At 30.5% G+C, this 25759-nt stretch overlaps 1 protein-coding gene across 3 annotated transcripts; it reads right to left on the bottom strand.

Moving 5' to 3' along the window:
- Nucleotides 1–14633: 14633 nt before the first annotated feature.
- On the bottom strand, nt 14634–17779 carry LOC112006713 (protein TIC 20-II, chloroplastic). Of its 3 annotated transcripts, none has more exons than XM_024039015.2 (4): nt 17539–17779; nt 16584–16617; nt 16362–16445; nt 14634–15820 (listed from the first exon to the last, which is right to left on the bottom strand). In XM_024039015.2, the coding sequence occupies exon 4, from the start codon at nt 15559–15561 to the stop codon at nt 14950–14952; it is 612 nt and encodes a 203-aa protein (XP_023894783.1). In that variant the 5' UTR covers nt 15562–15820; nt 16362–16445; nt 16584–16617; nt 17539–17779; the 3' UTR covers nt 14634–14949. The 3 variants fall into 3 exon arrangements, with proteins under 3 accessions (XP_023894783.1, XP_065625812.1, XP_023894784.1); XM_065769740.1 differs by lacking the exon at nt 17539–17779 and adding an exon at nt 16826–17070; XM_024039016.2 differs by lacking the exon at nt 16584–16617.
- Between the last annotated feature and the right edge of the window lie 7980 nt (nt 17780–25759).

The following is a 25759-nucleotide window of genomic DNA, read 5'->3' as shown; positions in this document are numbered from 1 at the left end:
AGCCATTTTCTCTGTAACTAAAAATAATTCAAATTTATAAATCATTTATATAATATACTATGACAATGTATGGTCTATTCAATTTAGGAGATGCTATTGGATCAATTTATTCTTTTATTTTGTGTTGTATTTTGTAGAATTTTACAATATATGTAGTATCCAATAATAATTTTTAAAATTATATATGTAATAGCTAGTGTGTGTAATGAGAAACTTGGTATAATCAATCTCATGAAAATTGCAAGGAAAAACCGTTTTAGTACCTTCAAATATCCTGGTCGAATTAATGTCTTATATGTTTAATAACCAAAGCTAATATTAATAACACCACTATAATTTACTATTCTCATGCATAAGCATGAATTACATACTAGTTAATATAATAATGAATGTGATTGTGAAATTTCAAAATCATAATAAATATTTGAATTTGTTTTAGTAATTAGTAACACGTTAATTTACAAAAGTGTTGTAATAAAATTTATTGTATATCTAAAACCACTCTTTTCATGGTAAGGAAAATTAGTTACCATCATATCAAATGATTCTAGCACGTAAAATGATTCTATTTGCCAACAAAAAAGTCCCAACTTAATTAGTGAATTGTTACGAATCTGGATGACTATTCAAATCCACATATTTCCCATTATTATAGTAAGCTTTTTCTGTGCTTTATCTTCTTTTTATTAATTTAGTGCATAATTTTACTGGAAAGCTGTTAAGGGAAAAAAAAAAAAATCGGCAGTACTTTTGGTGTTGCAAAGTAAAAAGAGATGAACTGTGCAGCATTGCAAACATAATCTACATCTGCAACATTTTTCACTTGCAGACAATTTTTGAATGATGTTTTGCTTAGGAAGTAATTAATCTATGGGGTAATATTTTCTTCATGAATTACATGCAAAAAAATAAAACATATATAGGGTTTTTACCTTTTGTTATAGTTGAATCCAATTGCATACATTTTCCAATTATTTGCTTAGAAGAATAATTGTTAGACTTTGCATTAAAAAAAAAAAGTTCACCTACCTTTTATATATAATTGTCACATTTTTTTCATTTGGAAATTAACCATTCATTATAAACACTAAACTCTGTCCTCGTGAAAGTGCCTTCACTGTTTTGCATTAATTAGGCTCTTTTTTAGTTACAACACCTTCCTACTCATATGACTTTAACTAACAAATGCTAGGAGAGCTTTTCACTCAAAGTTTGGTTTTATTCTCCTCTAAGAAAGTTCATTACGTATGTATCTCATAGCTATTAATTGAAATATATGCTTTACTACAAAATTGGGAATCTGGTGCTCTCTGTTGGTTTAGTTATCATGAAATTTGATTACCATGCACACACGTAACCGTTGTGCAGGACTATCAACATTTTTCAAAAATGGTTGTAATCAAGTCCTAACATATTTCAACTTGAATCTACCATGTGCTTCCCATTGGATGTGATGTGTTCTTAATTACAAGAGTCCTATTAATTTCAGAGCACATGTTAAGCATGATTTGTGACATTTTTTTTTGTTTTCTTTTTTTTTGAGAGTTGTTCAATGCTTAGGTACCAGGGACTCTTGGTGTATGGAATGGTGATTGAAAAATTAAATTAAAAAGATATTTGGAGTTGGGTAATTATTATCATACATTGATTATTGCATATATTGTACACACTCTACTATGTGGGTTAAATATATGTTTTGAAAACATGATTTAAATTAAAACTATGAAATTGGTATCACAATTTTAATTAAAATTGTGTTTTCAAAACAAGATTTTATAAAGAGTTTGTATGGAGTGTGTGCTAAAATTAGCCTTTAAAGTTCAAAATTGATAAATATATTGATGAAGCTTAATTTAGTTTCATAGTTCAGATTAATATATATTTTTTCTTAATTAAATAATCATACACTTTTAGGTTTATAACATGCATTAATCCCAATCATGAGGACCTCAAGAAAAAAAATATATTAATCCAAACTATGAAACTAATTCAATATTTCAAATTGAGAGAATCTTTTATAGGCTCCTATAGCTCATTCAACTTTATGGTTTTGGTATTTTCTTGTTCAAACAAAAAAGGTGAAAAATGCTAGCAAAAAGCATGGATAACCTTTCAAAGAAGATAGATACCTTCAATTGATAAAGAAAGAACAAGGAATGAACCATTCGATCATCAATTTAGGATCAAGGCTAAGAAAAAAAAAAGCCGACACATAGGTTATCCTTTTCAGCCGAAGTGCTTATCATTCATTTTTCTTCTGCTACCACAGCAACAACTTGATCAATTGTATGAAATCGGTATCACAATTTTAATTGAAATCGTGTTTTCAAAACAAAATTTTATAAAGAGTTTGTATGGAGTGTGTGATAAAATTAGCCTTTAAAGTTCAAAATTGATAAAGATATTGATGAAGCTTAATTTAGTTTCATAGTTCAGATTAATATATATTTTTTCTTAATTAAATAATCATACACTTTCAGGTTTATAACATGCATTAATCCCAATCATGAGGACCTCAAGAAAAAAAAATATTAATCCAAACTATGAAACTAATTCAATATTTCAAATTGAGAGAATCTTTTATAGGCTCCTATAGCTCATTCGACTTTATGGTTTTGGTATTTTCTTGTTCAAACAAAAAAGGTGAAAAATGCGAGCAAAAAGCATGGATAACCTTTCAAAGAAGATAGATACCTTCAATTGATAAAGAAAGAACAAGGAATGAACCATTCGATCATCAATTTAGGATCAAGGCTAAGAAAAAAAATGCCGACACATAGGTTATCCTTTTCAGCCCAAGTGCTTCTCATTCATTTTTCTTCTGCTACCACAGCGACAACTTGATCAATTGTCTGATAAATTTTCGAATCTAGGCCTTAGTGCAGCTTTATTTCTAGTCCTTATCATGAAAAGAAAGTAACATTATACAGTCTCAACACCTACGTACATTTGCCAAGATGACAAAAAATATGTCGAAATGATCGAAGTAATATGACTAAACTGACAGAACAGTTGTTACAAAGGGCGTAGTGCTAGTATTATTGATTAGTTCGTGATGAACAATTTATACTTGCTGTTAATGACATATTTTTTAGTGGCAGAGCTAGAAGTTTTTATGGGGGAGGGGTTCAAGGCTAAGCTGATTAAATATAACAAAAAAATATTTAAGTAAGATGATTCATTATGTTAGTATATCAGATATAGTTAATTATACATCAAAATAATATTTCCATGACTCAAAACATAAAGTTATTCATAAAAGCTTTAACTTAATAAAGTTTTCTTTTTGCTCTTTCATAGTAACATAATAATCTATAATTGATTATTGATTATGTATTAATATTTTTAAAAACATTTGCACATCCAACTCTAAAAATCACTTATATTAGTTCATATAAACTTGTGTAAATTTAGATTGTTGTTACAATAATTATGCAAATACTATTCACATGAATTCTATTTTTTAATACTTCTTTACTCGTACACACACAGAGATGATTTGAAAGAGCAATAAAAAATAATTTGATTCAAAAAAAATATTTTAATAAGATATAGTATAAAATAAATAATTTAATGTAGCTGTTTTTAAAAAATGATTTTGTAAAATAGAAAAAATATGTTCTTATATTAAAATAGATAAAAACATTTGCACAAGTTGATGACTTTCCCATCATTTACTTTTATCTTGAAATATTAAATTTTATAAGCTAAATATATAGCCAACTTTAAGAAGTTGTGAAAAGTAATTTATGTCTAATATGCTTAATGTTATTCAAATACCTTAAATTAATCATGAATTTTTGTTAAATATTTAAAAGATTGTACAATTAGCATCTACTTTGTCAAAAGACTTGTAGTCCAACTAGCACCACATGGTGTTTCTAATGAAAATATTGGAGATCCAACCCTTTCTTTCTAATTGTAACTATTGAATTATCCAAATAAAAATAAAAATAATTTACTTTCTAATTTTAGTAAATTAAGATATACTTTCTAATTTAAGTACGAAAATAAGGGAGAATTTAAAAGGCCAAGGAGGCCATGGCAGCCCCCTACCCCTTCCTCTGTCATTTTTAAGGAATTAGATCGTGTGTAACAATTAACAGTACAATTATCGTGTGTTTGTGAGATGTAAAAGTTAGAAATTAAAGGTGAAAGGATAAAATGAAAAATAAATAAAAATTAAAAAATTATTTGATTTAAGGACTCTTTGATTTACTATTGTATGGTGCAATAGTCCTAACTATTACACCAGATTCAAATTCCATTTTCAATAATAATAATAGTAATAAAGTGAAAAATAAGGTTTTTTTTTGGCAGGGGAAAGATAAAGTTATGGACTCATGAGCTAATGTGTGCGTGTGTTATTATCACTAAAAAAAAAAAAAGAGATTCTGTGTCTCTACTTTCTTTTACTTCTTTTGGGTACAACTAAGGAAAATTCACTTGAGCACTAGAGGTAAAGAAAGAACACATATACGAGAGACCATTCATCAATGATGCTTTTTGGGGGGCTTAGTTATGAAGCTAGCTAAAGTATCATGCAATGACTGGCTGTAAGGACTCCAAATGTTTCATTGTTGCTTTTGATAGGTAAGCTAGATATAAGCTATATATACAGATCGAGACAGTGCGATAGCAACCCTAGTGGAATGCTGCATCATTAGAGTGCATGTGCTTCTTGAAGAACCTGTTGTTCTCTCTCAACAGAGACTGATGAATCAAATATAGATTTCTGCATTTTGAAAAGTCTAATCGACATGAAAATCTAGAAGCAAGGTCATACACAAAATTTGATGACTTGAAGTTTTTCCCATTGATATATATGTTTTTTTTTTTTCTCATTAAATTTGTTGCATGGATTCGCAGCTCATGCATGACGCAAGAACTTAGAATTTAGAGTTCCAATTGACTCGACTCACTTGGGCTGACCACAAGAACAATAAGACACCAAAAAAGCCAATCAAACTCATGGAAAATGGGGTCCACTTTACACTTACATATAGTTCAAAGTTTGACTGTCATTTTCTACTCCACAAAGAGGGCAAGTCATTTTCTAAATGATATAATAACAAGCGAGCGATTCCCACAAGCTTCAACTTGAAAATTGTCTCAAACTATAAACAATATCTAGTGTGAGAATGTTCTTAAATTGTTCTTTTCAACGTGTCAATTTGTTGAATAAATTCCTAAAGCTTAAGGTACATCCTCCCTCTCAACAAGACTCCATTGACCCATCATAGGTCTTTCTTTCAAGTCAATTTTTCTGGTTTTTATGTTTTATTTGTCGGCTGCGAATGGATGCTTCGTCAGGAAAACCATGTGCTGCAATTGGATTCGTTAGGTCTAAGTCCAATGACCAATCTTGGAAGTGAGCTATAGGCCAATCTTGAAAGTTACATATGCATTGGTAGCTAGACATCTCCACCTTTACGCAAGGAAAGTGTGGTACAGTCTAGTCTAGAATATGGGGCTTCAGATTTTTTTTTCCATAATGCATTATTTGCACCTTAACAATGAAAGAGACAACTCTCCCTAATAACTTCATTCACTTGTATAAGTTTTGTAGAGAAACATGTGTTCAACCTTCTAACTATTACCTGAGGTCCTAAGGAAACTAAGACAGCTCTTAGGCCTAGCTATTATGTAATCTTTTATTTTTTATTTGGATACTAAAGCTAATTAATCTGATTGATGCCAATATTATGTTATGTCTTATTAAAAAATGTAAATCCTATGCTTTGTAGATTAGATTATTTAGCTATGAATGACGGCCCAAAATTTCTGTACAGCTTAATTTGCCTTTTGAATTACATGACTTCACGACATTGTATTCTTCAATCTTCTCTCTTGTGGCATGTTTGAGAGAGAGAGAGAGAGAGAGAGGTTGCGGAAGCCCATTCATAAAATGTGTCAATTTTTCAATATCCAGTCAAAAGATTCCTTATCCAAAAAGGAATGTGTCACAAATTAGAAGAATTGGTTTGGTTTGGTTTGGTTTTGAATCAAATCTGAAATAATCCAGCTATTGTTCTATGTGTAGTTTGTTTGAAGCCAATTTGGAATTACTTTTGGTTTTGTCAAATATGTAGTTTGAAAAGAAAGTATAGAATTTAAATTTGTACCGACACAAAAATTTATATATATATATATATATATAGGTTGGGTTCAAGTTACACACTAGTTTTGAATCAAATATGAAATAATCCAGCAATTGTTCTATGTGTAGTTTGTTTGAAGCCAAGTTGGAATTACTTTTGGTTTTGTCAAATATGTAGTTTGAAAAGAAAGTATAGAATTTAAATTTGTACCGACACAAAAAATTATATATATATATATATATATATATAGGTTGGGTTTGTACAAATCTCCACTGCTAGGCCCTGTCACACAAAAATTTTATAGATCTCTACCGGTGTCCTTGCAAATTTGGGTTTTTTTTTCTTTTTGGTTTGTTTGCAAATCTGTGTTTATGGCTTTTTGCAGATCTGATTTTTTTTTTTTTTTTGGCAAATTGTGTCTTCNTATATATATATATATATATAGGTTGGGTTCAAGTTACACATGTTGTAACTCTAAATAATATTACACCACTCAATATTTTTTAATTGAATGTGAATTTTGACAAATACACCGTTGATTACATTATCTTCATATATTCTCTATGCTTGCAAATTTTCATGGTGATAAAAGATTAATAGTCATGTCATCAATCAATTGTTTAAATTCAAATTTTTGTAATTTAAAATAATGCATAAAATATGAATTTATGAATCGAATAGTAAATAATATCTAATTGACATGAAAATTGGCAAGAATGTTAAAAACATATAAAACATGTAATTCAATTGTGGGATTTTCAAAATATGAATTTTATAACAAGTTATTGGATGGTGTAATATTGCTTAGAATTACACTAAGTATAACTTGAACTTAACCCTATATATATATATATATCCAAGTATACTGTCCATGGTTGGTTGTTGATTCTAAACCTCACTAAACATCCTTTTAATTAGCTTAAATATCAAATTAAATGTAAATGTAAACATCCTAAGGAAACAAGATCATCAGAGCTGTTTCTTTCTATATCAATTTTTTTTCTTCTTCTTGTTTCTATTTTTAAATGTGTCAGCTAAAGTTTTGAATCTTCTCTCTCCCATTGTTCCTTCTTTTCCGGCATTCCTTCACGATATTGCCTCCCTCTAATGACATTTTTTTATTATCCACTTAAGCATCGTTCCTCTTAGATCTCGACATTCTATGTATCTATTCGGAGTTTTTTAGCACAACACTTGAAAAATCTAAAGCCAATTTGCAAAATGGTGCAAACAATTAGCCCAAAAAGATGTCACACATGCCCTCAACACATGTGAGGATATCACATGCAAATTTCTTTTGGCAAATATTGCTCCTAGTTTTGCCATTCTCTAGTTACCGTATGTTCGCCAATCACTACTACAACTAAAATTTGTTCACTTTTGTCATCCTCGAGCAACCATGCCTCTACCAAAGTTCCTTAGGACACCAATGATGCCATCACTTAGTCTTAGTATGCAATCACTCTCTAGTCATTGGTGTTGCCATTCTTCAATCCTAGTAGCTGTTTTTTGGCCTTCATTGTCATAGACCAGCCATTGTTGTCAACGTTTGTGCATGTTTTATTCCATGATGTACTATTTTACACATGATATAATTCTTTTCATTAACAAGCTTTCATTCCAGGCTTGACTTGTTAAGCCTCTACAATGGGTTTGAGGAGAGGTGTTAGAATATATTAGAATCATATTGTAAATATGCATATCATGGTTTTCTAAAATGCCATGGATTACTATGGGAAAAATGGATTTTTTTTTTTTTTTTTTTTTCATTTTACCTTGAAACAAACACTTGTAAATTAATTTTCAAATACGCAACCAAACACCATAAAATGAAAATATGCCCATGTTTTGAAACTATTTAGCAAAGTCCTCATATTTTTTAAACTCGATTTTAACAAAATCAAGTTCTATATAAAACTCGATATCCTCAAAATCGAGTTCTATATATATTTTTAAGTGAAACTCAACATTAGCAATTTCGAGTTCCACTTAAATTTTCAAAAAAAATTTAAGTAACAAAATATGTATAGAACTCGAAATTGTTAATGTCGAGTTTCATCTATAACTCAATTTTGTTAAAATCGAGTTTCAAAAACAGTGGTATTTTGTTAAATAGTTTCTAAATAGAAGCATTTTGCTATATAGTTTGTAAATTAAGAGTAAATGCTCATTTTTTCCTGATTACTATAAATTTGTATAACCATGGACTAACTAACATGATTAATGGGTTACCAAACTTTAGCTTAATTTACTACTATGTTTACCCTACGTACTCTTGGTTTTTTAAAGATATAATTAATATGATGTAATTGTTATGGGCTTTCAATTATGAATGCAGTCCGTAAGGTCAAACTGTGTTTATATTGTATTTCCGCTTTGTCTCTTTACGTCCTTCTATTTTTCTTCTTTCTATTTGAACAATTTGAAATTATTTTGTTTAATAGGAAGACGATGGAAAAAAATATAATTAAGATGAAATGGTTATTATAATTATAATATCTTATTGGATGAAAGGATATATTAATTATAGAGCTTATTCCGTCTAACTTGTAGAATATTTAGCCACTCTCAATAGGCTTGCTTGCTTGGCTAACATATTAACAAATATTACTATATTTCTTCAAATGACGTGTCGTATGTTGTTTGAGCTCTCTTTTGATATAAATTACATCTTCTACGTACTAAGATCTAAAATAAAAACAGAGCACTTTGTGTTGGTAAAAAGTGCACCAAACACAGACAATGAGTTTCCTTGCAATTGCAAAGAAATGACCTAAATCTTTTGCTAATTGATTACCCTTCTTTTACTATCATATTTGAAATTCTAATTCTATCTAACCAAACATTCATTATCATATAGCTTTCACTTTCTTCCTAGCTATAATTGTTTAAGCTCTCCTTTACAATCTCGCAGGATACTTTATTATTTCTTACATAAAGATTGTCGTTAGAGATTGTCCCATTCACATTCACTTTTAAAAACCCACTGCAAATGAAGCTTTTTCTTTTTTAACTAGCTCTGTTCTACTTTAATGGTTTTGACATTCCCACCTCTTGACACAGCTTGATAAGCTTGAAGATTATAATGGGTGCTTTTTTTTTTTTTTTTTCATATGAATCAGCTAGGGTACCCCACGTACGATCCCAACTTTAACATGTTTTTGTCTTGGGCAGGCGGATTGAGACCTCTTCTTTCTTTTTCACTTTTTGTGTGTGTGTGTGTGTTCGATCTGTTCTTGTGGTTTGTGTGTGTCTGCGTGCATTGACGCGTGGGCTTCTGCGTGCATGCATGTGCATGTATTCGGGTGTGCAAGTGTGTATGATTGAGTGGAACCAATAATTATCCCATGGTTTTTTTTTCCCTCTTTTTTATAGGAAAAAAAATATGCACATATATTCACTGTTTTCAAACCACTTAAACTTAAACTTAATTATGCAGTGACATACTATGAAGAAGTTAGAATTTCAAATAACGGGGCAAAATTAAAGACCAAATTGAAAACAACGTTAATTAAACAATTAACTACTTAAACTCAATTACATGTGGCATGTTGTGGCAAAATCAGAATTTTAAATAGCAGGACAAAATTGAAAACAACATTAATTCAACAATTATTAATGGAAACTATAATAAAAATAAATAATCAGTTATAAAATCATGTAATCGTCATAAAAAATGTAATTTAAATCTAAACTATTATATATTGTTTATACATGGGTTAATTTACTTAGTTGCCTTCAACAATTTTTCATATTTTAAAAACGGTTTCATGATTTATTTTTTTTCCAATAGTTTTGAATATATCTTTTTTAATGCATGTGACCAAGTAATTATTCATTTATTGATCTTCCATTCCATTGAGTTTAGAAATTTTCAATATGATGAAAGAGCCCTTTCATAAGTATCTACTGCAATTGATTGCTTTTGCTTTTAAAAAAAACTAGGTAAAATTCAACTTTATTTTTACACTTCTAATTATTTAAAGTTTAATTTTATATGAAAATTGTAAAGTATAAAAATGTGAAATAATCAAAATATTAAACAGAAAATGATTAGTGAATAGATGGAGGAATTATGGATTACTAAACAATCATATGTTTCTTTAGTCATTTTCGAGCCTCTACGTTGAGTTTAAGGAGAGACGTTAAAATATATTAGAATATTATTGTAAATACGCATATCATGGTTTTGTATAAATTCCATGAATTACTATGAATTTATATTACCATGGACTAACATGGTTTTAGAGTTACCACGCATTTAGCTAAACGTACTCCTATATGTACTACACTTAGTTTTTGTAACATATAATTTATATGATATAATTGCTTTGGACTTTTCATTGTGAATGTAGTTTGTAAGGTCTAACTATGTTAATCTTGTATTTCCACTTTCTCTCTTTACGTCCTTTTATTTTCTTCTTTTTATTTTATCAATTTGAAATTATTTTTTTTAAAAGGAAGATGATAAAAACATATATAATTAACATGGATTGGTTATTAAATTATTATAATATCTTATTGAATGAATGGGTATATTAATTATAGAAGTAATTATTCCGTCTAGTTTGCACAATATTTAGCCACTCTCAAATTACATTCCGTCTAGCTTGCACATATTAGCAAATATTACTATATTTCTTCACATGAAGTATCATGTGTTGTTTGAACTCTCTTTTGATATAGATTACATCTTCTACGTACTAAGATCCAAAAAAGATAAAAACAGGGCTCTTTGTGTTGTAAAAAGTACACCCATCACGGACAATGAGTTTCCTTGCTATTGCTAAGAAATGACCTAAACCTTTTGATAATTGATTACCCTTCTTTTACTATCATAGATAAATTTCCAATTCTATCTAACCAAACATTCATTATCATATAGCTTTCACTTTCTTCGTAGCTATAATTGTTATAAGATCTCCTTTACAATCTCGCAGGATACTTTACTATTCTTACATAAAGAATGACTTGATTAGGGTTGATAGAAGCACCCTAAGTGATGTGTTTGCAAGCTTGAATCAACTAGAAGTTTGGACATAGATGAGGAAGAGACTATCTTTCAACCAAAAGGATGGATTAAGATCAATCGAGTACTCAACCTTTCTACCCTTCTAGCCTTGAACTCTAGGTTTAAGTATTTCGAGGGGATTTTGGCAGAGTTTCTTTAGGGTAAAAAGTTTGACCTTTTGGATATTGAAAATGGTGGTATTTATAGGGGAAATGGGTGTCTAGGGTTTGATGGGATGTTTGGGCAACTAATTGATTAGGTTGATTGCCCTAAATCTCATCAAAATAAAAATGGAGTGATATAAAGCTTTTTGTCTAGAGAGTGCATACACATCATATACCCGTCATACGCACTCTTTGTCAGCCTTGGCCAAATTAGGTTAAAATGGTTTTTTTGGGCTTTGGGCTTCTTTCCTACTTCACAGTTGGCCTTGGCCTTTGACTATATGGATCACTCATAGGATTTTCATCCTCGTTGGGCTCTACACACAATGCTGATTATTTTGGTAGAGATTTGATTTCTTGTCATTAAGACCAGTTAGGACCAAGGGGTTTGGATATAGATTGGAATGAAATGGGGTGTCTACAGTAACAAAAAGTACCAAAACTAGATAAGAAAACCAATGGAAAATTTTTTTTAAAAAAATGAAAAAAAAAAAATTGAACTCATTTGAATGTTCTAGAGGAAGGCGTTTTGGTCCAGCAAATAGCCCCTTTTGTGTTGAATTTTTCTCTCTAGTTTTTTCCCCAATTTAGGGAGAAAACATCTGTAACCTAGCAGTTTTGCCTCCGAATCTCTCCATCCAAACATCTACAAAAACTATCTTCTCTCCCTTTTCCATCCCCCCAAAATTACCCTCACTAAATGAACCCTTACGGGCTTTAATTTCTCCTTTCTTCGTATCTTACTCCTCATCTCCACTTTAGTCTTCTTTTGTTTTAAGAACACTCTCACACTCTTACTATATTCTCTCATCTTTGGTGCAAAATTCAAACTAAAAGATCGGTGAGATAAAATTGAAGATACTAAAGGTAATCAACCTTAAAAAATATTCAAGGATCACATTTTATCTTTAGCACACTCCCTTTCAGTCTTTGTGCAAACAAGATATAATTATTGTGATTTTATTGGGGCACAATTCCCTTGACCAAAACATTTGGTTCTAGTTAAAGTTGCTTTTTCACCTATTTCTGATTTTCAATGATAATCGGATTGGATTGTGCCTGGTTCACGCTTAAATTGGTTGAACTAGCTGGTTTGGTCTAATTTTTAAAACTATGATATTGGGAGAAAGCCAAATCCGATCAGTATACCAGTGAACGGCTCTAAGGTTGGACTGCATTTCATGAGGTTTAAAGATATTGCCAAACATTTGAAAAAATTTTAGTTAGAATAATTTTAACACCATTAGAGTACTTTTAAAAAGATTTAACGCCATTTAATCCACATTTCCTTAAAAGTAAAACTTAATAGACCATTAGCTGCTTGTTTCTAACAATCCAACCAAAAATGCAATTCATTTGGAAAAAAAAAAAAAAAAAAAAAGGAGGAGGAGTGGGTGGGGGAGGGGGATGGAGACCATCTATTAGACCATTAGCTGCTTGTTTCTAACAATCCAACCAAAAATGCAATTCATTTGGAAAAAAAAAAAAAAAAAAAAAGGAGGAGGAGTGGGTGGGGGAGGGGGATGGAGACCATCTAGATCCTAGTGGATTAATGCAATATAATTAAAGTTAAATAGTAATTATTTTATACATCTAAAACATACATTATTTCTCTCACAACGTATAGATCCCACAACTTTCTCAATAAAATCAGGTGGGTCCACTTGTGTGGTAGATGGAACAATTTTTATATGGTGGATAAGTTAGTCATCATTGATGATATAAATAGTTTAATCAATCTTTTTCCCCTACCTATTCATCAAATAACATTACCATTGGTTTACACAAATTAATCCCTCTTAAATTCCCCCCACCCCAAATTTTATTGTAGTTTTTTGGTTCAAGGAGTCAAAATTCTCGAGCATTCCTATGTTTGATTACAAAAAGGCTACATTTGATTACAAAAAGAGTAGTTCTAAGACCACAAATTATTCATCTTTTTTTTTTAATTTAATAAAGAAAGGATTCTTGAGAGTGTAAAGGGAAATTGAACGGTATAATTATAAACACAAGATCAATGGAATTGGTTGGTTCTCCAACCGCAAGGAGCTGGTTAAAACATAGGTGTGATTAGTTGAATTTATGGAAGTCCAAAATCCATGAGAGATAGAAATTCAAATTCCTCTTATGGAAAATTGCATGGGATATTATTCTCACCATTGCTAATTTGCATCTTCAGATTATTTGGGAGGATTCTTCATTGTAGTCCTGGGCATGTTTTATTCGGCGTTTCCATTTGAATTCAATGCCCATCATTCTTCCAGTACCCAATGGATCAATTTGATTTTTAACCCCACACAATAACTCAACTTGGATGCGAAGCAAGCCCAATACTGCTATCATGTGTGATCATATTTCACTCTCTTGAAACAAAGTTTGTTTCCATGCTAGTATTAAAAACATTTTCTCTAGTCATTTAAAAACCTGTTTGATGGGTTGGGGTAAATTAAACTTTGATATAAGCCTACAGCCATCAAAGGTCTAGTGTTGTGATATCCATTACATGAAAAGTTAAAAGAAGAAATTTTTATAATTTTGTGGACTGATGTCATTGTTCTTTGAAAGGCTTTTATAGGTTGGATGCAAATGCAACTTTATTTGCTGTTCTTTGAGAGGTTTTATGGGTCATTGCGTTTTGACTTATTAGGCTTGGCATTATAACTCATTGTGGTCTAATCAAAAAAAAAAAAAACTCATTGTGGTTTTAAAAATTGCGATGGCTCAGACTAAAGAGAACATTGTTTGATTAAATGCCTCACACAAAAACTTATCCAAGAAATTCATTAGGCACAATATTAAGATTAATCAAAACAACAACAGTCTGACAACCCAACAAAAGAAGATGAACAAATAATAATAATAATAATAATAATAATAATAATAAAGGGCACACAATTACATTTAAGCATGCATATGGTTTCAAAGGTATGCAATTTTGAGTAAGTTGTACCACAAACTAACAATAAGTAAAAGTTAAAACAAAATTTCCCTTCACTTGACCTTACTCATTACCAGTTAAAAACTGGGCAAAATTTGCTGAATGGCACGTTTTTAGAAAAAATTTAGGAGAATAGCACACAAACAAAGTTATTTAGTTATGTAGCACATTTTTTGGAGCTCAAGTTTGGGATAGAACTCAAATTTGAGTTGAAATTTAACAAATTCGAGTTCCAAAAATGTGCTACATAACTAAATAATTTTGTTAGTGTGCTATTCTCCTAAAATTTTTCTAAAATCGTCCTATAGTGCAAATTTTGCCAGTTAAACCGTATATTTAGGGGAAAAAAAAAGTTTCACTAAGATATGCCAAGAGAAACTCACCCTCCAAAGACAGAGTACATCAAGATTTTAGCCTACTGTCCACAAACACAGGCAGCCCATTGTTTGATAACATACACAGGCAGCCCATTGTTTGATAAATTGCTTCACATTGTTTTACAAAATGCCTCGTCAACAACTATTCGCACAATGCAAATGTCTTATTTGTACCTTGCGCTTAAAACAAGTTGCAGCCTAACCCAAAACCAAAAACCCAAAAAGGGTAGACAGATTTATCATTTATCATTTATCATTTATCAATTTAACACAACTCACAAACAGCAAAGTGTTCGACAAAATGCCACAAACAACAACTGTTTGATGAAATGCCTAAAACAAAAGTAAAGGTGCCCACTTAGATCTGCCTACCAGCAGCATCAGCAACAAAAGGCAAGTAGGGGGTCCTCCCAAGAACACAACACCCCACACTATAAACAAAGCACAAAACAGCAAAGATAAACAGCAAATTATGGAACCAAACCATGACCTTGAACCAAAACCCAGCACGAGCGGGGCTGAAAACCCGTTGAAGCAAAACAGGTAGCACAAGAAGCACGTCAAGAGTGACAGCCTGCATGGAGTTGAACCTAACAAAGTGGGAAAAACTTGGGTTTCTAACAACACCCAAGTAGAGAGCAAAGAAGGCAACAAAGGAAGAGTAAGGGATGGACCTGTAGAGAGAAAGGAGAGGGAGGAGAGGGTTGAAGAGAGAGGCAAGAGGTGGGTATTGGTGGAAGAGGAAGCGGCCGTATTGGAGGGAGTTGAAGAAAGGGAGAGTGTAGGCTATGGTGGAGATCAAGCGATCTGTGGCTGGTGTTGGGTTGTAGGACATGCGAGTTATAGTGAGTTTTCGTGGGTGTGGTGGGGAGTATGTGGGTTTGATGATACGAAGGGAAGGGAGTGAGGGGGGTTTGAGGTTGAAGGTGGTGGTGGTGGGTGAGATGCGGAGGAAAGGGATGGAAGCCATCTTTTTGAGGTTTGAGAGAGAGAGAGAGAGAGTGAAAGAGGGAAATGGGGTTTTCAGTTTTTTAGTTTTGATGTTAATTGTTACTAGTCACTAAATGCACAGGATAGTTTTAGAAAAATTATTTTAAAGGCATATGTTAATAAGCATCTCTTTGCAGTGGATCACTTCTTCTTTTTTTGAGAAGATGCAGTGGATCACTTCTTTTTTTTTTGAGAAGATGCAGTGGATCACTTTAAATTTGATATACTTCACCTAATACCTGCAAACATAAAAAATAATGAATGAACTTGGACTTCAAAGAAAAAACTCTTTGTGAGGTTTTAATATTGGCAACAAAGTTCTATGGGAAGAAGCACTGAGAAAGGAAAAAAAAACATGACTTTGTTACTCCGATTCATTTAAAATGAGGTACGTGCCTGGCAAAATTAAAAAAGGGAGATCATGTTTTGTTCCCAATAATAATTACACATATTAGGCAGTAAATTTCAAGCAATAGATGACAGAGAAAAACACTTTGCATCAAGCATATGAACTTTTAATTCTACTTTAAATAACATCTAAAAAGCAATTTTTGGAGTTCCATTCAAGCAAATTTATCATAATTTACACCAAGAGCCATTCATCATATATTTTTGAAGGGCGATTGTTCTGTTATGATCAATTTGGTCCCACTGATCATAAGAGTCTAGTCAAGCTATTTGCAAGGCACCTTAACTAACAGTTCATAAGCACTATTCACCACGTTATAAGCTCATGAATGTTAAACACAATTTATACATTATAAAAGAAATGAAACTCACCAGTATTTTACTTTCCACACTGAAAAACAAATCTGCATCAGCCACTGCAATTGGCTTTAAATGCTCCAACAGCCTTGATAGCCCCTGGACGTCATTCCAAATTTAGTACAAATGGCTAATTACTTACAAACGGGGTAGAACAATTTAATTAATTCATATAGGTCTATTAAAAAATAAATAAATAAAAACAAAAGAGCATGGCCATTATGATTGATAACTCACTTGAACGTGCTCCAGTTAAACAGAGTGAAAGTCACTGCATACAAATTCAAGCATAACTTCAGTGTTATTTGTTGCTAATAACCCACAGCCTCCTATTCTTCTTTTTTTATCTCTCTCTCTAGCCTAAGGTTTATACTGGCACTTGATAATTAGGAAAGGAAAATAAAAAGGTATAGAAAAAATGAAGCATTTTAAAATAAAGGAAGCCAAAAGTCTTGTAGCTTAATTAGCACTTCCACTACCTTATAAGTTGTGGAAGCTCACCACTGCTACATAAAAGAATCTCAAAGCACCGTCCTAAAACTTCCAATCTAATGCAAGCCTAGCAAATAAAAATTTCGGATATCCTATAATACGATTTTTATGTAGTCTTCAAAATTTATCCATTAACCTTGACTAATTTTTTAACTTCAAGTTCAAACCTAAAAATACGCAATTCAATCTGATTCGAAAGTGAGAAGATCCTCCCGGGGAAAATCTATTTGTTTTTAAATCAAAGACCGCAAATCTAAAAAGTGTATAACGTAAACTGCACACACACACACACAAAAAGAGCTTTGAATGAAGGTGTAAAATATATGCCTTTTGATTTCTAATGAATAATGCCATAAGAAACTGTAAATACATCCAACCCATATACCAATAATCACTTTCTCATATGCTTTGGCACCAAAATGGGTATTAATTGTAACTACTTTTCACATCACAAATCCAATGCAGTTCACCAAAGACCACAAAATATATATATTACATTAAGAGACAAAAACAGAAGCAACAACTCAATAAGCCCAGAAAATAACAACAATAGATTTATTGATTATATTGACAACAATTTATATCTGGGTTTTCCCAAATACCATCTACCTGGACTCTACTTGATGAAACTTTGACATCTCAGTTTTCAATTTTTCTCACTATTTTTTAAAGATAAATTCATAGAGAAAAGCAGAACTACCTCAAAGAACAGACCCCACTGGTAAACAAAGAAGACCGGCAAACGTGCAAGCTTTGGAGACAGAGACTGGATGGAGAGAGAAGAAAAGCAATTGATGCGTTAGCTATGGGTTCAATAGGGTTTTTCAGTTTGGGTTTTTCTTTTACGCTAATGAGTGTTTTTTCAAGAGTGTTAGGGGAGATGCTCACGTTTTTGAAAGATGAGTTTTTGGGGAAGCAGAGTTTTTTTTAATATTATCCGGTTCTAGTTTTAGTTAATAGAAGAAGTGTCAGGTGGATAAATAGTGAAAAAGACCTCTCTTTTTTTTTCTTTTTTCTTTTTTTTGTGGTCAAATGTTAACAAGCACTTTGTTAAAGTTAGACTAATGTGGGTTTTATTTAATAAAAAAATTAAATAAATAAAAGAAAAAGATATAAAACGTGTCCTAGAGTTTATTTTAATATTTATTTTCTCTTTATGAAGTTGGTCCAACAGTTTATAAAGCTGAAAAATATTAATATAAAGCTGAAAAAAAAAAGATAAAAAACTGTAAAAAGAAAGTCAAAAATCTATTGTTAACGCAATAAACTGTTGTTAACGGTGCCCATTAACACAACCATTTTATTTTGTTTTTTGTTTTAAATAGTGTTGACGTAGAAAAATATGAGAGTCTCAGGTAAGCTTTAAAGAAGTTCAAAAAAAAGTCAGAAACTTCAATTTTATAGTATAAATAGATATATAGATTATTAGGTTCTAGTTTTATTTTTATTATTTAGAAGTATTAGGTGGATAAATAGTGAAAAATAGGTTTTTTTTTTTTAAATAGTGATGATGTGAAAAAAATGTGAGAGTTTAAAACTTACGTGGTAAGCTCTAAATAAGTCCAAAAGAAAAGAAAAAATCCAACACCAATAATAATTTGTTATACCTAAAATTTATGCTAAAGATGACATTAATTAATAATTATTCCCAATACCTAAAAATCATATGCAGTATGAACAATATTTTTTTAAAAGATTAAAGAAATTGTTAACATACTTGGAGTAGCAGTAATTAAGTTTGTAGCTCTTTATCTAACGTTGAAAGTAGGGTCTAGAAAATAAGTATTATAAGTTATAACTCAGCCTATTTTATAATTAAAAAAAAAAAATTCAATCAATAAGTACCGTTGAAGAGAAAGTGACATGAGGGTGGGAAATTACATGGTAGAAAGAAGTTTTAAATTCCTAAGATTATCCATATTGGTAGTGTGAAATTACTAAAATGCTATTTTTAACATCACAATATACAAAAAGTATGCTATATTGGTGGTGCTATAAGTAAAAAATTTAACTCATTAGCTACAGTACACAACCATCTATAATTGTGCATTGTAGCTCAAATGTTAAAGCAACGTAATATATTTTACATGTAATTGTAGTTGTGGTTATTGTTTATTATAGTGAATATATTATTTTATATTATTTTTTTAAGGCATTATTTTATATTATGTTGTTTATATAATTTTAAGTGGTTAAATACTAAAATAAAATCATTGATGTTGGATGTCTTATAAAATAACGTAATAAAATAGATAAAATAGCTATTTATATTGCCAAAAACTTTAAAAGTCCAATCCTTTTTTTCCTTTCTCCACAGTTTTTTTTTTCTTTTTTTTTTTATTCTCTCTGCCTTATCTCTTCTTTGTAATTTTTATTTTTTTTTACTATTATCTTGAACTGTTCTCATCCACTCATTTAAATTATTTTTACTTTTCCAATCCGACTTAGCTATGCCTACACGTTCAGATCTCTTCTTCATTTTCATCCTACAAATCTCTTCCTCTCCCTCCTTCTCAGCCCCTTCATTCTCTTTCTCACAAATGTTTTTTTTAGGTAGTTTCAACTTATGACGTCCGTTCATGATAACAGTTCTTTGTTATCAAATCAAGACACCAATCAGTTTTTTGTATAGGCAAAAATTGAACCCTAAATTTCTTATTCAACCATAAAAAACTTTACCAGTTAAGCTAACTGGAATCCATGACTTCCTCACAAATCAATCTTAGTCACAAAAACAATAAAAATGCAAAAATATTTTATTGTATATCATTTTTTGATTTAACGTAGACTTCATGCACATTAAACACATAATACAAATTAATTGACTAATTTTGTCTCGTGCAAAATCAAATTTTTTTTGATAAGCATGCAAAATCAATTAAATTCATAAAATTGCCTTTAGAAAATTAATTCTTATATTTTTATTACTAAATCTTCCGACTAAAAGTATCATTCATATGTGTTTTAGTTGAATTATAATATAAGATTGTTATCCTAGTTTCTCTGTTTTTCTGATTAAACCGAATAGAAATGAAAACTATTCATTTAAGTTGTAATGGGCCAGAAGACCCCCAGCTCGAGCCCATACACTCAGAAGTCACACGTTGGACTCCACCTCAAAATTCCCAGCTCAAAGTTAATTATGATGGAGCTGTTTCAATGACTTTCAGCAGGCAGGGGTGGGTGTCGTGGTCAGAGATGGAGCTGGTGTGGTTCGTGGGGCACTCTCAGACAGGTTTAATCACCCTATGAATGTTGAAGACGTTAAGGCTTTGGCCTGTAGGTCAACAGTTGCATTCGCCTTGGAACTTGGCCTGCGCGAAGTGGTGTTTGAAGGTGACTCAGGGACAATTACTAAGGCACTTAATTCGGCTTTACCATGCCTAAGCTCCTTTGGTCATATAATTGATGATGTTAAAACTTTAGCTCTGAACTTTGTATCAACTAGTTTTGTCCATGTAAAAAGGCAGGGGAATACTGTGGCAGACATATTGGCTAAAACAGCAAAATGTATACCTTGTCCACACATTTGGTCAGTTGATCTACCATCTAATGTGCAACAACTTGTAACTGATGACAGTATTTCGGTTGATTAATAAAACTTGCAGACTTGATTCTCCAAAAAAAAAAAAAAAATGTTGTAATGGGCCGTAGCACCATAAAGCAGCAATCACTAGAGTACTAGGCATGAAGCCCTTTTTTTTATAGTGACAACAATCCAAATTTTGACCATATAAAGAAAATAAAGGGCCCAAATCCTCAAGAGCCTTGCGCAATATTGGCCTTATGTTTGGGGTAATTCTGTCGTATTTTTCTTCTTTTCCAAATCTTTATAAGAAGAATATTATTTTGGTGCTCTTAGCAAGAAGATTTGGGCTCCTCTCAAAGCCGTAGAAATTGAAGCGAAGGCAGTGGAGATTGGTCTGCAATTTGCAAAAGACCTCCTTATACAAGACTTTGTTCTTGAAGGTGATTCCCTTTTGGTGATCAATGCTCTGAAGGAACTTTATCCCCCTCCATCGTCTGTGGCTGCCATCATTTCTAGCTCTCCGTTAGTTTCTCAAGAGTTTAGACTGGTTGTTTTTTCACATGTCTGGCGGCAAGGCAATAAGCTAACTCATTTATTAGCTAAATATGCTTCAGGCATAGATGATTTTTCAGTTTGGTTAGAAGAGGATCCTTATTTCCTTAACCAAGCTCTTATACAAGATGTAAACTACTCTTCTTCATTTTAATAAAGTTTTCATTATTTCCCATAAATATATATATATATATATATATATATATATATATATATATATATATATATATATAATTTTGATGCCAACGGAAATGGTTCAGTTGGTAAGGCTCGGACAATTCGTCTAACTCACCTAAATTTTAGTCCCACTATTAACAGCCTTTTGTTGGTGGACATCCTTAAGAGTTGGCCTGCGAGTCTAAACTTGAGCACCCTGCCCGGGAGCTGGTGTAGCTTACCTAACTCCCATTTTTCAGTAGCAAAAAATATATATTATTTTGGTCCCTACATTTGGGATTAGTGATAATTTGATCTATGCATTTTGGTAGTAATCAATTTGACCCAACAGTTATTTTCAAATTATAATAAATTTGGTTCATATTATTTTTAATTTGCAGTCATTCTAGGTCCAAATTTGGGTTTCTTTTAATGGCTAAGTTAATATGTGTTTACTAGAGTTAGAAATTGGTAAATTTGATTTGTATAGAAAGTGTGAGAAAATGTGAGAAATTTTGTAATTTGATAGTAGTGATCAAATTAGTTGTAAATTAAAAATAATAGGAATCAAATTGACAACTATTAAAATTCAAAAAAAAAAAATTTATATTTTACCCTTCTTAAGAAGACCAAAATCCAAAAAGGAAAAAAAATCCATTTATTCTCCACTACTAATTAAAAAAAAAAAAAAAAAAAAAAAAAAAAAAAAAAAAAAAACGGATTTCTAACTTTCTAAGTTATCCGGTTGAGTCCGGTCCTAATTTTTTAAAATTCAATTTTCGGTCCCAGACTGAACAATAATTATATATAATTTTTAATATCTTTAAAAAAAAAGAAAAAAAAAAAAGAAAAGAAAAAAGAGGAAGAGGTTAAAACTCTCTTATTCTGTCTTGGCCAGGCTGTTTAAGAACTCTTCTTTCTTTTTTACTATTTGTGTGTTCTGTTTGTGTAGTTTGTGTGTATTCAAGTGGGCAAGTGAGTGTAAACATGAGCGTGTGGGGAAAAATTCTCATCAATCATATTTCGAATGTTTTATTCTATATTCCATCAATTATAATTCGTTATGTATTTTTTTTCTTTTTTAATAAAATAATGAAAGTTTTTTTAATTAAAAAAATAGACACATGACATATTACGTTGAATAGGGATTAATAAAGTGAAATACTAAAAGTGAGATAAAAGATTTATCTTCATGTATAGTAATGTGAAATACAACATTTATTACACAAAGTGTGCGATTGGATATCACTTATTTTGTTGAAAACTGAAAACAATAAAAAAATAATTTTCGATTATTGTTCACACAAAAAAAAATACTATTTATTTACCTTAATGCACTGTTTATGGAGGCAGACGCCCAATCCAAATGGAGCTAAATGAAGGACATTATTTCTGAGGGTGATTTCTGCTCAAGAAGCATTATTAGGCATAGTAGATGGGCTTAGGCCCAAAATTGAGAATTAGGCTTTGTACGCTTATATTGCTATTACATTTTTCCTCACTGTAGTTATAATTTCTTCCTTTCCTGAATTGAAAAGCAGAATGAAAGAACCTATACAATTCTCTTCAAAAAAAAAACCTATACAATTAGGCTTCAATTGGCTTCAACGGTTCAAACTTTTATTTAGTCCTTAAATTATATGTAATTAAAACATAAACTATTATCATTGAAATCACTCAATAAAATAGATTCAGAAAAGAAAATTTATCTTATGATATGTGACGAAAATACTAAGTTTTTATTGAAGCTAAAAATTATTTAAATAATGTAAAACAACAATAGAACTTATTTCATTTTATTTTATTTTAAATATTGTGTTAATAAAATTTTTAATTAAAGTTTTTTTATTTTTTTGAGAATCAATTTTTAATTAAAGTTAAATCTTGAACATACTGAGTATTGTATGACATGTAACACTTACTTTGAGTCATGATATAACATTGCCAAATAAAAAGTCATGTTAGACTATTAAAATAATTTAAAATAAATAATAAAAATTCTTTTGTAACATTTTGACAACAAAATTTTAATTAGAGTAGTATTTTAAACTTTGTGAAAGTTTAATAATAAAATTTTAGCTAGAACAAACTATTTTGAAAACTTTAATATACTATGGTGAGTCACATACCAAAAACAAGATTTTTTTTTCTTTTTTTAATAATTTGATATTAGTTATAATTAAGGAGGGGAGATTTGAACCATAAACATTATTAATACACTAGAAGGTGTCAACCAATTAAAGTACAAGGCTTTTGACACAAAAGCATGATGTACAATAATCTTAAGTGAATAAAGTAAAATGATACAAGAATTGTCCATGCATATGGAGACAACATTTACTTGTCCCAATCAAAGTGGACACTACATTTATTATTTATTATAGGCTAAATATATATATATATATATTTTTTTTTTTTTTGTTTAAGATTTTTCGAATAGGGCTAAATACTATTTAACCCTCTAAGGTTGGGGTCTCTTCTATATATTCTGTGTATAAATAGTACAAGAGCAAGCCTTTATATAGGCACAAATCACAATATGTGTGTAGTACAGATAATATAAGTGTTGGACAAGTACAACAAGAAATGGGCCTAAGCCCAATGTGCTAATAAACTAACTTATATACTAAGAGTGACTTTGTGTGTTGTGTGCATACTTATTTTGAAATAAAAAACAAAACATAAAAGAGACAACTCGTAACATACAAGAAAATAAACAAACAAAAGGAGTTTAGAAAATCATATAAGGAAGAGGACAAATATTATGACAAGATCATTCCCTCTTTTCTTAGCAGTTGTGTGATCGATTGATAAGCCCCTCATTTGATTGCTACTGCAGTTTGATATGCAAACTAGAGATGGTGTATAGATGATCTAGCATGATTCAAGATGAAATGGTTAATGATTTCAAGAAAGATAATATGGAATATAAATGGTGTGCCTTCTGTGAGAGAGAGAGAGAGACTGCTTTTTTTTTTTTTTTCCTAATGATGGAATGTAAAGAATCCCCCTCAGAAGGCCTTTCTTAACTATTATCTTAGGAAGAATGAACTCAAAACAAGGGAAACAATAAGTGTGTATGTATGTGGGTGGATGTATGGAATTTCTAGCTAAGCTGAATTCTTGGGGGGTGGGGGGGGGGGGGGGTGGTGTAAGTGGGAGGTGGAGTGATATTAGGGTTCTTGTCCCTAAGTGGCCTCTTCACTTTGTTCAAGCAATTAGGGAGTGGGCTTGAGTCTTTGTAAATACACCGTTGCGCTTGACATTGAGGTAAAGTAATTTTAGTAAATAAAATAACTCTATGTCAATGGAATCAAGGACTTTAGATACAGGTTGGTACAAGATAAGGTGTCTTCACACCAAGCAAAAAAAAAAAAAAAAAACTAGTTTATAATGCCAATTTTGAATATCCAATTTAAAAAAAAAAAAATGAAAACAAAAAAGAGGTTGATTATGTAAATTTAGTAAAATGGTGGGAAACAAGAAATAAGAAACAATGTTGTCATTATTGGTGTTATTTTTTTTATGTTTACCTTTCATTAGTGATGATTATGTCTTGTTATTATTATTTTTATTATGTTTATGTTTATGCTTTTCTTATATATTATTTGAAGAAAGGGTTGAAAATTTACCATTTGGAATGTGCCAAGTGACTAATGATGTATACGTTATCATTAATAATTTTGTAAGGATTGAAAAGGATTAAGAGTTTACCATTTGATATGTTCAAAGGTCATTGACAATTTTCACATAAAATCCATAATTTTGCACCAAACATTAGTTTGGAAAAAATGTGGGTCAATAATTAATTCATATTTAATTTGTCATTGACTTGAAATTTGCTATTTATTATATAGTTAAATAATTTACAAGTTTGTTTTTAATGTGTATAATAATACTTCTATGAACTACAAAACAATGTGATTTAAACGCCTTTCAAAATAATGTTATTTTATTCACAGTAAAAATATTTAATTTGTTAACCTTTACGTTCCTATGTTAATGGAAAACTCTTCAATACACGTACGAATAATGTAACTGAAGCTTTGTTATAATTAAATACATAACGAACCTTGTACCATGACAGTTATCAAGAATCTTGTGACAAAATAGTTATCAAAATTTAAATAAGAATTTTTTTTTAAGTGTCATTTAAGGTGTATGATTAAGATGCTTTCATAAATTTATAAAATATTTTACATTAATTTCTTGTTCATATTAGTTTGTATCATAATTTCAGAATCTTTACACTTATGTTTGATGCTATGTAAAATATTTTTGCAATATTTTAAATAAAATAGTTCATTATCCTGATTTTGGATATCAATTAAGGAAAAACATGGTAATATTTATGTGAGTTCAGTAAAATAATGTGAGTTAAGAGCCTTACATTTTAATTGGCATAGTTCAATTGACACCTCTTGATGTTTAATAGAGACATCTAAGGTTTAATTCTTCCCTTACCCATTATAACTATGGAAGTATAAAAAATAAAATAAAAAGTAAAAAGTAAAATGGTGTGGAACAAAGAAAGAAGAAACAATGTTTCAACTATCATTATTATTATTGTTATTTGTTTTTCATGTTTATGTATATTAGTTATGTTGTTTCAAAATTATTGTTTTTAATATGTTTAGGTTTATATTTGTGTTTAAATTAGAGTGTCCTAACAAAAAGATTATTA

The sequence above is a fragment of the Quercus suber genome, unplaced genomic scaffold (genome assembly GCF_002906115.3).
Source record: "Quercus suber isolate HL8 unplaced genomic scaffold, Cork oak 2.0 scaffold_28, whole genome shotgun sequence".
NCBI classification, from domain to species: domain Eukaryota; kingdom Viridiplantae; phylum Streptophyta; class Magnoliopsida; order Fagales; family Fagaceae; genus Quercus; species Quercus suber.
This window is presented reverse-complemented; position numbering and strand designations above follow the sequence as displayed.